This window comes from Platalea leucorodia (assembly GCF_965183815.1).
Source record: "Platalea leucorodia genome assembly, chromosome: W".
NCBI lineage: Eukaryota > Metazoa > Chordata > Aves > Pelecaniformes > Threskiornithidae > Platalea > Platalea leucorodia.
In genome coordinates, this window is record NC_138859.1 from 3269321 (window position 1) to 3282296 (window position 12976).

General features: G+C 60.3%; 1 protein-coding gene across 1 annotated transcript; it reads left to right on the forward strand.

The window, feature by feature from the left end:
• Nucleotides 1–2243: 2243 nt before the first annotated feature.
• LOC309601800 (metal cation symporter ZIP14-like) lies at nt 2244–8328 on the forward strand (the record flags this gene model as incomplete). The annotated part of the gene is made up of 9 exons (XM_082334931.1): nt 2244–2314; nt 2575–2850; nt 2938–3124; nt 5598–5767; nt 6264–6386; nt 6475–6660; nt 6915–7122; nt 7634–7818; nt 8182–8328. The coding sequence occupies exons 2-9, from the start codon at nt 2590–2592 to the stop codon at nt 8326–8328; spliced, it is 1467 nt and encodes a 488-aa protein (XP_082191057.1). The 5' UTR covers nt 2244–2314; nt 2575–2589.
• Nucleotides 8329–12976: the final 4648 nt, after the last annotated feature.

Consider the following 12976-nt stretch of genomic DNA (forward strand, 5'->3'; position numbering starts at 1 on the left):
CGTTACTGCCGGGCATCGCTCCCAGGCACATCCCGTGGGACACCCGGAGCAGGCGGCTCCTGGGCATCCCCTCCCCGTGGCAGAGGTTCGTTCCCTCCGTCCCGTCCCAGCGCGGCAGCGAGCGATAAAGTAGGTCAGGCACCGGGCCGTGCGCGGCACCGCGGCTCCCCGGGCCCGTGGCCGGCGAGAGGACGCCCTTGAAGGTAGCGGGCGGGAGGCCGGGGGGCTTTGAGGGGATCCCGCTCAGCCAGTGGCAGGGATGGAGGGACCCGCAGCGGGGGTTTGTCCCCCCGGGGTGTTTGCTGCAGCTCCGTTTTGTCCCCAGGATGGGGGGGTTTGGATGTGGTTGGCACCCTCCTGCCTTGCCCCGGGCTCCCCGCGGTGTTTGGGGGGTTGGAGACCCCCAGGCCGTTCCTCCTTGAGCCCTGCTCTTCCCGAGAGGCGGCTCCTCCACCTTGTTTCTGCCCTAAAACGGCAGCGAGCCTGTGCAATTCAAATCCCTGCCCGGCTCTGCCTGCAAACCCCTTCCTGCCTTTTGTTTGGCAGCTGGGTAAAAGTTGAGGTCCGGTTTTCCACCCTGGGCGTGCCCGGTTCAGCCCGGTTTTGGGAGAAACCCCAGGGGCGATTTTGGCACTGGAAAGGGCTGCTTGCCTTGGCACCAGCCGGCGATAATCGGCATGCTCCGGATGGGATGGCTCCCGGCAGGACAAGGGACGCGGGGAGCACTGGGCCGGCACGGAGAGGGAAAGGCAGCCAACGTCCCCCCGTCCCGGGATGCGGTGCTGCCGGGACAGGCCTTTGCCACCGTGGGCTGTGTGCCAGCGCCTGTGTACCTTGTAGGAGTCACGGGCCACCAGGATGTCCCACGTGGCCACCTGGGCTGGTTGCTGCTCCTGGGGCATTGCCCAGGGAGGACCCGTCTGGAAGGGTGGGTTTGGGTAGGGGGGAGGCAGAGGAAGGTGTCCAGCTCTCGCGTAGCCCTGCCGAGCAGGGTGTTACCATCACCAGCACCTCGCCAGATGAGCTCGCTCCCTCATTTTGGGAGGAGAGGGGTTAAGCCAAAGCATCGGAGCTTAGCCCTGCCAGGAGGAGGCTAAAACCTCCGAACAAAGCTGGCAAAGTGGTGGTAAGCTTGTAAAACCTGCGGGAATGCGGGCGCCTTCGGAGGGGGACGGGGTCCTGCCTTGGCCTCGCCGCCCCGGGCAGCACCAAACCCGGCCCCAGGTTATTTTCAGAACAATTGGTTGGCCAGGCTTCAAAAATGTCTTGGGCTTGTTTTTGGAGGAGACCGAAATCTGCAAGCCGTCAGCACGGGACAAGCGTGGCGGGGTGCCGGAGCGGCCGGCGGGAGCGCGGCTTGGCCGGGGCAGCGGGTCCTGTGCCAGGGCAGAGCTAGGCTGGATGCGGCCCCGTGCGCAGCGGTGCAGGAACCGTCCCGGCGCTGCAAACCGGTTCCACCGAGGAGCCCCCGGGAAGGGGAAACCACGAGGGAGCGTGCGCCCAAGCCCCCGAGAGGGGAGCGGAGCCCCGGGCCGGTAACGGGATGGCTGCTGGGCGTATGGAGGCGGCGGGTAGCAAATTATTTTCTGCTCGTCCTTGTGAATCCTAAATTTGCTGTCCACGTTTCGGTGAAGCTTTTCCACGAAGACAGCCTGGGCCCCGCTCCAGCCTCTTGGGCGCTGCCCAAGGTGGACGTGTGGGTCGTGCCTGGCCTCCCACCCGCTCTCCGAGCCCCTTCCTTTGCACCCAGTGCCTGCTGGCGGGTGAACCCTGGCTCCCCTCGGTCTCTGCCGCCCCGCTTTTATTGATTCCCGGCTTATATGAAAGGAGCGGAAAGGGCAAGGATTGATTCTAGGCAAATACTATAAAGGCATCTACAGTTGCGGCTGGGAAGGACCTGGTTCATTGTAATTATCATAGTTAAAATATAACCTAATGAAAATGCTACTTCTGGCCCCTGGGCTCCTGTGTGCTCCGAACGCTGGCGTAGGCGGGCAGAGGTCCCCGAGGGGTGCGTGTCCCGGCCCCGCTGGCACGAGGGGGACTCGATGTGGCGTTAGCGTGGCCGGGGGCCGGTGCCTGACTTCTTGCCCCACGGAGAGCTGAATTCGGCAGCCGGCGTTGATATTAACCGCGCTGGGGTTTGCTGGCCGCACCGCTGGTGGAGGCACGTGTGCAGGATCCCTGTTGCAGCCCTGCCTGCACACTGCTGCCTGCTTTCCGACCGCTGGCTGCTCTTCCCCAGGGATCCCGAGGTGCTGCAGAGCTGGAGAGCCCCCAGGAACGGTGTCCCGGCAGCCGGCACGCAGCTGCGGTGAGCTGGGGGAGCGGGGTGTTTGGGGGGGTGGTGGTGGTGGTGGTGCCGGGGGTTTGGTTCGTCGCTTGTGAAAAGACGCTGAGTCCCTCCTCGGGATCTGGGTGCTCTCAGCGCTGCGCAAAGCTGTGTCCCCCCCTGGCCTGGGGCTCCCTGGGGAAGAAATCTGCCATCTCCTGATGGAGCTATGGGGTGGAAGAGCGGCGGTCGGAGCCGCTGGGGATGCTAAAGCTAACAGCAGCGCACGGCTTCTCTTCCAGCATCCCTGAGACACCATGATCCCCAGCACGGGCCGCCGGGGCTGCTGCCTGCTCGTGCTGCTCTGCCTTCTCCCCTGCCCGCGGGTCTGGGCAGGCAGGGATGCCGCCGGACCGGCGCTCTCTGCAGCCTCCTTCCTGCAGGATCTCCTCCAGCGGTACAGTGAGAGCGAAACCCTCAGCCTGAAGCAGCTCAAGGCCCTACTGAACCGTCTGGACGTGGGAGTGGGACATGCCAACGTCTCCCAGCCACCACAGCAGCGGGTGAACCTCTCCCGGGTAAGGCAGGGGCTCTGCAGACCCCCAAAGCCTCTTCGCAGAGCTGCGGGAGTCTCAAGGCACGTGCCTGTCTCTTCCCTTCCCCAGTGCTTCAGCTCCGTCGAGCTTTTTGCCATCCACAACTTGAGCGAGGGCTCCACCGTGGGGCACAGCGAGTTCAAGGAGTTTTGCCCCACCATCCTGCAGCAGCTGGAGTCTGGGGCGTGCGCCTCCGAGAAGCTGGAAAACGAGGAAAATGAGCAGACGGAGGAGAGCAGACCCAGCTCAGCCGAAGGTAAGCGGGGAACCGGAGGGCACGAATGCTGCCCGGCACGGAGCTCGGGGACGTGAGGCACCCTGGGACCTGCGGGACAGCCAATTCCCATTCCCGGCTCTGGGGTACAGGCAGAGTCTGGCAGAGACAAGAGGAGGCAGCTTGCCTACAGCAGCTGGGAGTCCTGACGGGTTTTCCTCGGTGTGGTTTGTGCTGTGGGCTCGCAGCGTGGTTTTTGCCCCCGATCGCACAGGCCGCAGGTCAGGGCTGTGCCTGCAGCATGGCTCTGCGGGATAGCTGGATGATGGGGACCTTGCTGCAAGTCCCCGTGGGTGGCATGGGGTGGCTTGGCACATTTAGGGCCTCCAGCCACCAGCGGATGCTAAATGAGCTTCCGTGCATCCAGGTCCTGACGATGCCCAAGGTCTTGGATCAGCTGCCCTGAGCACGGCATTGGCTTCTGCCACACCGCTAGGCCGGTGCTGGCTTGGGAAAGCCTCTTCCAAGTAACCTGGTGGCTTCGTTTCCACCTGTCCTGCAATAAAAACGATGGTTTGTGTCACAGTTGAAGCATCCGGAGCAAAAGGAGAGACGCTCCGGTGCGGCGAGGCCGGCCCCGGCGTGGGGGCGTAGACCCGGAGCGAGCCTTTTCCTCCTGCCCGGATCCTGGGTCTCGGGGTCCTCCCTGTCTCCCCGCACCGAGAGCCTCGGTAATGTCTGGCCCTCGTTTCTTCTCGTTCCGCAGTGTGGGGCTTTGGTTTTCTCAGTGTGTCAATGATTAACGTGGCCTCCCTGCTCGGAGTCTTCATCGTACCGTGTACCGAGAAGGCCTTTTTCAGCCGGGTCCTCACGTTTTTCATCGCACTCTCCATCGGCACGCTGCTCTCTAATGCACTCTTCCAGCTCATCCCAGAGGTGCGGTAGAAAGTCCCTGCCTCTCTCCCGTCTCCGAGGGCAGCTCTCCGGGTGCCCTCTCTGCCTCCACCCTGCCAAATCGAACCGATCCCTCCGTCACCCGAGGCTGAGGGCTTGTCTCAGGGGCTCTGCAGGGCTTTTCTCACCCCTCCGAGCACCAGGAAACTCCTGAGAGCGTGCAGGCAGCGTGGGGAGGCCGTGCCCTCCAGCCTTGCAGGTCCTTACGAAGCTGCTGGCCGGGTCTGAGGTCTGGGAAGGTGCTGGGAAAAGCCGTTTGCTCCTGCTCTATGGGCTGCGTCTGCTTTGCAAGGGAGTTTATCCTTTGGAGGGATGTGCTCAGCCCCGCTTCGTGCGGAGCTGCCCGGCTCTGAGGCCCCTGAGATGCGGCAGCGCTTGTGGCGTGAGCCGGATGGAAAGACCTGCGAGGCGGAGGAAATATCAGTGTAAAAGCACGGGGAACAGCCCGGAGAAGCACCAGCTTTCTCTCGAGTCAGCCCGCTTTTACAAATGTATTAATTGCCTTTTTTCCTCCCCTGATTTACAAGACCGATGTTCCCACAAGGGTTTAGGCTTACGTGAGGTTTCCTGGTGCTCTGATGGAACCGACAGATATATCGCAAATTAATTGTGTTGTAATTGCACAGTTCCGGAGTTGAATAAATACACCCACACGCTCTCGGATTGGACACCTTCGAAACACGCGTGCTTCCTCGGCCTCCTGGTCCAGGTGGCTTCACAGAGCCCTTCCCCATCTCCTGGGGAGGAGACGAGCTGGATCCGAGCTCCTGCACATCCAGCCTTAAAACTCTGCATTTAAGGTGCAGCCTTGCCTCTGCGCAGAGCACCCTTTGCTGACGCTGGGTTTTGCCCCTCCGGCCTTGCCTGCCTTGCTCTCGGGCAGCGAACGCCTCGTCCGTGTTGGGTGGGAATGTTTTCAACTCCAGAACTGTGACTTTTATTTGCCGAACATAAAAACCAAGCGCCTCTATTTCCTGATCCGCCAGGAACTGAAATGACTTACGTACGCTCCACCCTCGCTATCAGTCGGAGCATCCCGGTCCCAGCCGGCTTGCGGGGACCAGCAGCATCTCTCCGGGCTGCAGGACGAGGATGGAGCGTACGAAGATGCTTGGGGGACCTCGGCGCTCTGTGGCCCTGGAACAGCCGCCCGATGTCCCGCGGGGGCTCGGGGAGCAGAGCCGGGGTGCTGGCTCTGAAACAGCCTGGCTGCCAAAACTCCGCTCCGTCTCAGCGCTAAAAGAGAGCGGCTCGCTCCGAGGGAGCGCTCCTCTCCCGGTTGCGTGGCGCGAGCTCCGCAGCGGGGTGTCCCTCCGACCCTTCCCAAAGCGCTGTTTCCAGAGCCACTCAGCACCAGGTTTGCCCCTCTTGAACCAATGCCAGATGAACAAGCAATCACTAATGAATGTCCTCTTCTCTCCCCCCCTCTCCCTCCCTCCTCTCTCTTTCCTTTCGGCGTGGATTCCTTCCCCTCCTTCCCCTTCCCCACGTTGATCTCCTTTCCCTCCGACAACCTCCCCTCGTCCGATTCCCCGGGGTGGGTTTGGCACGCACGCCGCAGTCTGGGGTTACGGTTTCCTCTGCGTGACCGTCATCTCCCTCTGCTCGCTGGTGGGAGCCAGCGTGGTGCCCTTCATGAAGAAGACCTTTTACAAGCGGCTGCTCCTCTACTTCATAGCTCTGGCGATTGGAACTCTCTACTCCAACGCCCTCTTCCAGCTCATTCCCGAGGTAGGGTGAGGGCCGCCGGGTCTGTCCTTTTCTCTCTCTCGGGGGCTGTTTCTCTCTCTCTGGGCGCTCGCTGGCTGGAGAAGGGGAAGGCGGCGTTGGAGGGGAGCTGAGAGCGAGGTACGGAGGCTGCATGCCCCTCGGAACCGCAGTCGGAGCTGGCGTTTCACCCCTCTTTGGAAGGGAGTCACTCCAGGGAGACCTCTGGTCTGCTTCAAGCAGAGAAGCGCTCTTTTATTGCCCCTTCTAGCTTTTAGTATCCCTGCCCCGGTGCAGGGTGGTGGATCCAATGCCTTGGGGCACAGCTGGCTTGTCTGGGGGAGTGAGGGAGTTTCAAGGTGCAAGAAGGTGTTTTCTGAGCTTGCCCCCAAAGCAGCTGCTGCTTAGAAAGAGGTCAGAAAGCGGCAGCGTTGCCCCAGAGGTGCCAGGGGCAAAGGCAGACGCAGGACGCTGCTGGAGACTGTTCCTCAGTCCTGTCACTTGTCCCCTTTGCCTTCAGGCGTTTGGATTCAACCCTCAAGAAGCTTATTACGTTTCCAAATCCGCCGTGGTGTTCGGGGGCTTCTACCTCTTCTTCTTCACGGAGAAGGTCCTGAAGATGCTCCTGAAGCAGAAGGACCAGGTGAGGCTGAGCAGGGGCTGCTCGGAGCGCTGCTCGGGTGGGAAAAGGCAGAAATGGCTGACACCCGTGAATCCCCCCTGTCCCACAGCATCACCACGGGCACAGCCACTACGGCCCCGAGGCTCTGCCGTCCAAGAAGGACCAGGAGGATGGGGTCACCGAGAAGCTGCAGAACGGGGACCTGGACCACATGATCCCGCACATAACCAGCGAGCTGGAGTGCAAGACCCCCTCCGGGGATGAGAAGGTTGTGGTGGGCTCCCTCTCTGTCCAGGTTAGTGCCTCCTCCCGTGGGGTTGCGGGTGGGCGCGTGGAAAAAAACCTGCCTGTCAATGAAAAAGAGCGGTTTTGAAGCCCATTGCACCTCCCTGACAAAATCCTCTGTGGGTGGTGGAGAGCAAACGTCTCGGGTCAAACCTCGTGTGGATTTAATGCGTGGAGGGGTGGGTTCCCCTGGCCGGTGGAGGGAGCAGTGACCCCCCGAGACCGGCTGGATGCTGAGCCCCTGCCATCGGGGTGCTGTGGCAGGACCTGCAGGCCTCCCAGAGCGCGTGTTACTGGCTGAAGGAGGTGCGGTACTCCGACATCGGCACGCTGGCGTGGATGATCACCCTCAGCGACGGCCTCCACAACTTCATCGATGGGTTGGCCATCGGGGCGTCCTTCACCGTCTCCGTCTTCCAAGGGATCAGCACCTCGGTGGCCATCCTCTGCGAGGAGTTCCCGCACGAGCTGGGTACGTGAGTCCTGGGGGAAAGGTGCTGCAAGGGCTCTCGGATCTGCCCCTCGTTAAGGCCAACCCTGCCGCTTCCCTGATCCTACCCGTTGTTTCTCGAGAGAAAGGCAACTGCGGGGTGGAATAAACAGAGTAATGATGGGGGGGGAAGGCAAGGCTGTAAACTACACTGAGTAATCACAGCTCTAAAAATAACGAGGTAATATGATGTCTGAGATATAAATTTAGCTGGAGACATCTGAAGGAAAAAAAAAAACCACCACCTCGTTGGTTTGGGAGGGGGGAGGCAGGCAGCGGTTTGGGTTTGAATGTCCGAATTTATGCGCGGGCAGGGCTGGGAGCTGGCAGGGACCTGCTGCGGTCGGCGCTCGGCACCAGCGGGCTCCTCACGCTTGACCTCCTGCAAAAGCAGGCGCTGGACACGAGCACCTCGGTGCTGTCCCGATGCTGCTGCTGCCCGCCCAGTGACAGCCCCCTCCCTCCTCATCCTCACCGTCGTCTTCTCCCGCAGGGGACTTTGTCATCCTGCTGAACGCCGGGATGACCATCCGCCAAGCGCTCTTCTTCAACTTCATCTCTGCCTGCTGCTGCTACGTGGGCTTGGCCTTCGGCATCGTGGCCGGCAGCCACTTCTCTGCCAACTGGATCTTCGCTCTGGCCGGAGGAATGTTTCTGTACATCGCGCTGGCTGACATGGTAAATGACGAGCCCGGGGGGCTGCTGGGCGCACGGTCGGGACCTTGACGGGTTTTTTTTTTCCCCTTTTTTTTTTTTTCCTGGCTCAGAAGAGCTCTGGCTTGCCCTCAGGCTGGAGGCAAGGCAGGCACGGGGAGCACAGGGGGATGTTTGCTCTCTCCCCCTGGCCCACGCAGATGCTGTCTGTAGTGACCGGCGTTCGTCTCCGCTTTGCTTTGCCTCCTGCGCTGGTGGCACGGTGACCGCCGAGAGCCCCGGGCCGGGTGGTGAATATTTGCCGGGACGGGGTGGGAAGCAGCGGGGAAGGATGAAGCTGCTCCGGTCGCTGAGCCCTGCCATCGCTCTCTCTTTCCCCCCACCCAGTTCCCCGAAATGAATGAGGTCAGCCGGGAGGACGAGCAGAACGGCAGCACGCTGATCACCTTCGCCATCCAGAACGCGGGGCTGCTGACGGGGTTCACCATCATGGTGCTGCTCACCATGTACTCCGGCCAGATCCAGATAGGGTAGGACCAGCCCCTCTCGCAGCTCTGTTCCAGTTTTTCCTTTTTTTTTTTGTTTATTTTTGGGGGGGAAGGGGTATTTCTTTTTTTTTTTTTTTTTTTTCCCTTTCCTTTTCCTGCTGCAAGCATACGACGGTACCTGTGCGGGCACTGACACCACACTACAGAAGAAGAGGCATTGCTTTTAAAGCTATTCCACAGACTTGATTTTATTTTGGTTTAAGGCTACGGGGAGCTTAATCCCCTTTGCCGTAGGACAGAACTGACCGGAGGATCTCTTTCCAGTGTCGTATCCCTTCTCTCCTCACGTCTCCTGGGAAGGATGGAGTCGGGAGACAGGAGCTCCTTTAGCCATGTTGCTCCCCTCCTTGTGCTCGGAGTGGTGCGATGGGACGTGACGCTCTCCTGACCCCTTTTCAGGGGGTGCGTGACGGGGGGCCGTGGGGTACAGGGCTAGCGCTGGACGCGAGCTGCCTCCGCCTGCTCACCTGCCGGGGAATGGATGCGCAGGGGGTGAAAAGTAGCACCGCGACGAAGGGGAACGGGGACCCGCCGCGTTCGCCGGCGTCACGCAAGGAGCTGGTGTTTCTCTCCTGCGTGGGGAGGTGGTATTCTGCTTCGGGAGCACACAGACTGGGACAGACCCTCCTTCTTCTGAGAGCGTTACCTACCAGCCGGTCCTCGGAGCTGTGCTCTCCAAGCACAGAGGGCTGCCGAGGAAGAGGAGGCTCGAGGAGCACGGCTCATGATTTGAGCATCATCCTTGCTGTCTTCAGAAACGCGCCTCTGGAGCCACGTCTGGTTTTGCTCCCGTTCTGCCTTGGCAGCCTGGACGATGCCCTGGGAAGACCAGGGTGAAGAGGGTTTTTTTGGTTTTTTTTAAAGCACATTCTGGGCGTCAGCGCTCAGAGCAGAGGACACCAAACCACACCCCATGCGGGTCGGACTGACAGACGCAGGCTGCATGGGGCAGCAGCTGGGAGAAGGCTAGCAGGATGCTCTTACCTCCCTTAGGTCCCTGCTGCTGTGGGGGGGGCGGAAAAAAAAACCCTTCTCCTTCCATGAGGGCAATCATGCAGCAATGCTGGCCAGAAGGGCACAAGAGCAGCGTGGGGCAAGGGCAAAGCCGGCACGGCGAGCCCCTGCCTGGCCACAGGCTCCCCAGCCGGGGGATCGGTCCTTACACTGTGACCAAGCTCATGCCGACACCTGGGAATGGACACCGGTTTTTAAACACTGATGGTGCTGAGTTGCTGAGGTTCGGGGTGGGGTGGGGGGGTGTTTTTCAAAAAAAAAAAAGACTGTGAACCTCTTTAGGTTGTGTGTTTCCAGCCTTAGGGAGTAGCCAGAGAAGGGTGTTACAGGCACTTCACAGCTCTGCTTCTGGGCTGGCTTTCCCCAGATTCACTAGGTGAATTGACTTATTATCATATTGATAATGTTGCCCACCCCACCCGTGTTGCTTGAGGTTCCCTTGCACCCCTTTCTCCCCCCAAACCTTACCCTGCACCCAGGAGTGGCGAGTTTGTGGTGGGAGCCGATGTAGGCAGCTTACCCTAGTGGGTGTGGGGCTGGATCGGGCTGAAGGAGTGGCGCGGATGGCTTTGGGAAGCGCTCTGGTGTACGTGCAGGGGATGGCTTGTCACTGAGCGTCCTCCTTCACGCCCTGCCTGTGCGGGCGGCCGTGAGGTGCGTCTGTGACGGGGTGACGGCCATCCTGACACCTCAGCTCGGTGCTGCTCCCTTCCACCCCTGTTGGGAAGCAAAGCGGAGGGTGTGCTGGGTATTCTTCCTGCCCCTCGCAAGAGAGGCAAGGCACCTCAGCCCTTGGCATCGCCTGGGGCAGGCTCAGCACCATCCAGTAGCATCGTACCCTGGTTTGATCGCTGGCTGCCGGTACCTCACTGTCGTTCCTAATTTGCCTTAGGTGCCAGCTGGATGACGTTCCTCTTAGGCTCCTAGCAGTTGTTCCTGAGTCCCGAGGTCTCTGCCTGTTGAGATGTGACACTGCCGGTATCCTCACGGATCGGCATCGCTGCTCTCGGTGGCTTTGGCTAGGCCAGGTGTTGATTTTGTCCCCTTGGTACCCAGGAGGCTGTTGGCTTTGTCGCGCACCCAGAAGGTTAAATATCAGCATGTCGAGGAGCAGGGAGCCTTCTTGGGAGCACCCTTCAACCCGGAGGTACCACACGGTCCTCGGACCGCTTGCTGCCGTGGGTGATGCCTTCAAGGAGAGACGGGCTCTGCTTTATCCCGTGCAGTGTCTCTTGTTCGTGTGGACGGTCATCGTAAGTCACTCCTCCCTCTGTGGCTGGTCCGTGGGACAGAGCCACCTCGAAGCAGCGTGGTCTGTCCTGGCTCGGGCACGCAGCCGCCTCTGCAGCACCTCGCGGTCTTTACCCTTGCTTTAGGTTGCTGCTATTTTTCAGTAGTCAGGAGGAAAGTGGTATTGGAAATTCCCTTTCCCTGCTTGAGAGAGCTGCAGCCCCGTCTGACTGACTTGATGTGGAAAAACTGAGTCCTTTGAATGGCATACGTGCCCTCTCTTCTCTCTCAAGGAAGTATTTGGAAAATACCGGATCGCTGGCGGCTTTCCATGGGGCAGAGGGCAGCTATGGCACTGCCAGGGCTAAGTCGTGGCTGGCAGGAGCGGTTTAGCGGTGCGCACAGATGGAAAAGCCTCCGCGTTGGAGGCGAAGGCGGGGGGGGAAAAATCTTGTTGTCTGTCCCCTGGGGACCGCGAGGCGCTTGCAGACTGTGGCGGGGAGGTCCTCTGCGTCCCCGAGAGCTGGAAACGTGGCAAGGACTGACGCTTGGCTTCCTCGGAGCCGGTACGGGCCCTTCGGAGACGGTGGGGATCGCGAGTCCGTCGTCTTCTCGTTTCGAGTTTTAACCCCGTTTCTTGCCAACTGAGTTGACTTTGAGAAATCGGCAACCCAGAGATTTGGGGTGCGGGGGGTTGAAACCCCTCGGAGAAACAAGGCTCCTCGCAGAGAGGGGACCCTCCCTCTGCCGAAGGGCCGGTGGGAGAGAGCTCCTGTCCCTGGCTCGGGCAGGCTGGTACCCGCCGTCGGGGAAGGGATGGGGCAGGCGGGAGGACGAGGAGGGAAAGCGACCCAAATCGAGCTTGTTATGGATTTTCATCCGTGTTTCCCTTCCCGTGTCCGCTTCGAAGCTCAAGTTCCATCTCAGTATTTCAATAACTCAGGTGTTGTTAAGAGATATGCGTTGAAACAAAGAACATAACTTATGTCACGTGAATTGTAAAGTTATTTGTAAAATTCCATAAATAAACTATATTCTGTAATGACGGAGGGTTGCAAGCGTGCTCTAGCGGCGGAAACCTCCCCGTGGCCAGAGCTGGTTGGGGTGTGAAGGGGTGGGAGCTCTGCTGGTTCAGGATTTTTCCAAGGGGAAGGGTTTGAGCCGGGCTGGGTGATGCAATCCCGCTTTTCCAGCCCCGATTTCTAGGGCTGTGCAGTGCGGCGCGCCCGACGGAAGATGGCACTGACGCCCCCCCCGCCTGCCCACGTGGCACGGTGCTCCACGAATTGCCTTTAGAGTCAAAAAGCCCTTTTTAATTTTTTTTTTTTAATTTTTTTTTTTTTAATGCATTTCCAAGCATTGACGTTTGGCTGGAGGGAGGCTGAGGTTTCAGCGCGGGTCTGTGGGATGTATTCCTCTCCAGCTCACACGAGGGAGCCTGACTCGGAGCAGCGTTATTTGTGTCCTTGCTTCCCCACCCTGCATTAAGGAGGGGGAAGAAAAAAAAAAAAGCATACTTTGCTTTTCCACTTCACTTTTTTTGCCTTTTTATATACCGCTACCCTCAAGCTGCCAGCTCCGAGTGGCAAGCACAATTTTTAGAAACCCCGCTGCAGCTAAAGAAAACAAATCTTGAAAGTCTGTGGTGGTTTTTAAAAATAAATGCTATTCTAAGGAAGAAAGGTTGCAGCACACATCTGACGTGCTCGCTCTCCTCCTCGGCGCTGTCTCAGTGCTTCCAAGGGGGCTGTCGGGCAGCAGCGCTCCTGTCCTGTGCATCGAGGCTTCAGGGGGGCTGGTTTTTGCTGCAAAATCCTCCTGTTTTGAGCAACGCCTGCGACCTCGGTTACCCACCTCAGCAGAAAGGTTCAACCCCGCAAGCCGTGCTGGCTGGGGTCACCCTCCGCCAACCTCTAACCCTTCTTGCTGTTGGCAGCGGGAGCGTTAACGCTTGTCTGTGCTTTCCCCATATGCCGCAAGCTGTCGGGCTGCACGAACGGTGCCCGATTTCCCAATCTGCGCTGCCAGAAGGGTGGCGTGGAGGTTTATTTTTACCTCTATGTCTTCCCGCCGGCCCTGAGGCAGGCCGGGGGGGCAGAGGGGAAGCCGTGGCAGGGGGGTGGCGAGGGGTGAGGTGCCTGACTTGATGTGGGCTGACGGAGGGACGGGCCGTCGCGCCCCTCTCCTCACAGGCCTCCCGCCATCTTGCCCCCCCCCCGGTCGCCTAGCAACACCCCCTTCCCCTCCAAGATGGCGGCAGGAAGGGGTGGGGGCGCGCCCACGTGACGCCGGGCGCAGGCGCAGCAGCGCCCCGCGCCCCCTGCGAGGGGCGGGGCGGGCGCGAGGCGGCGCCTGCGCAGTGAGCGTGCGGGGCTGGGCGGGGGGGGGAG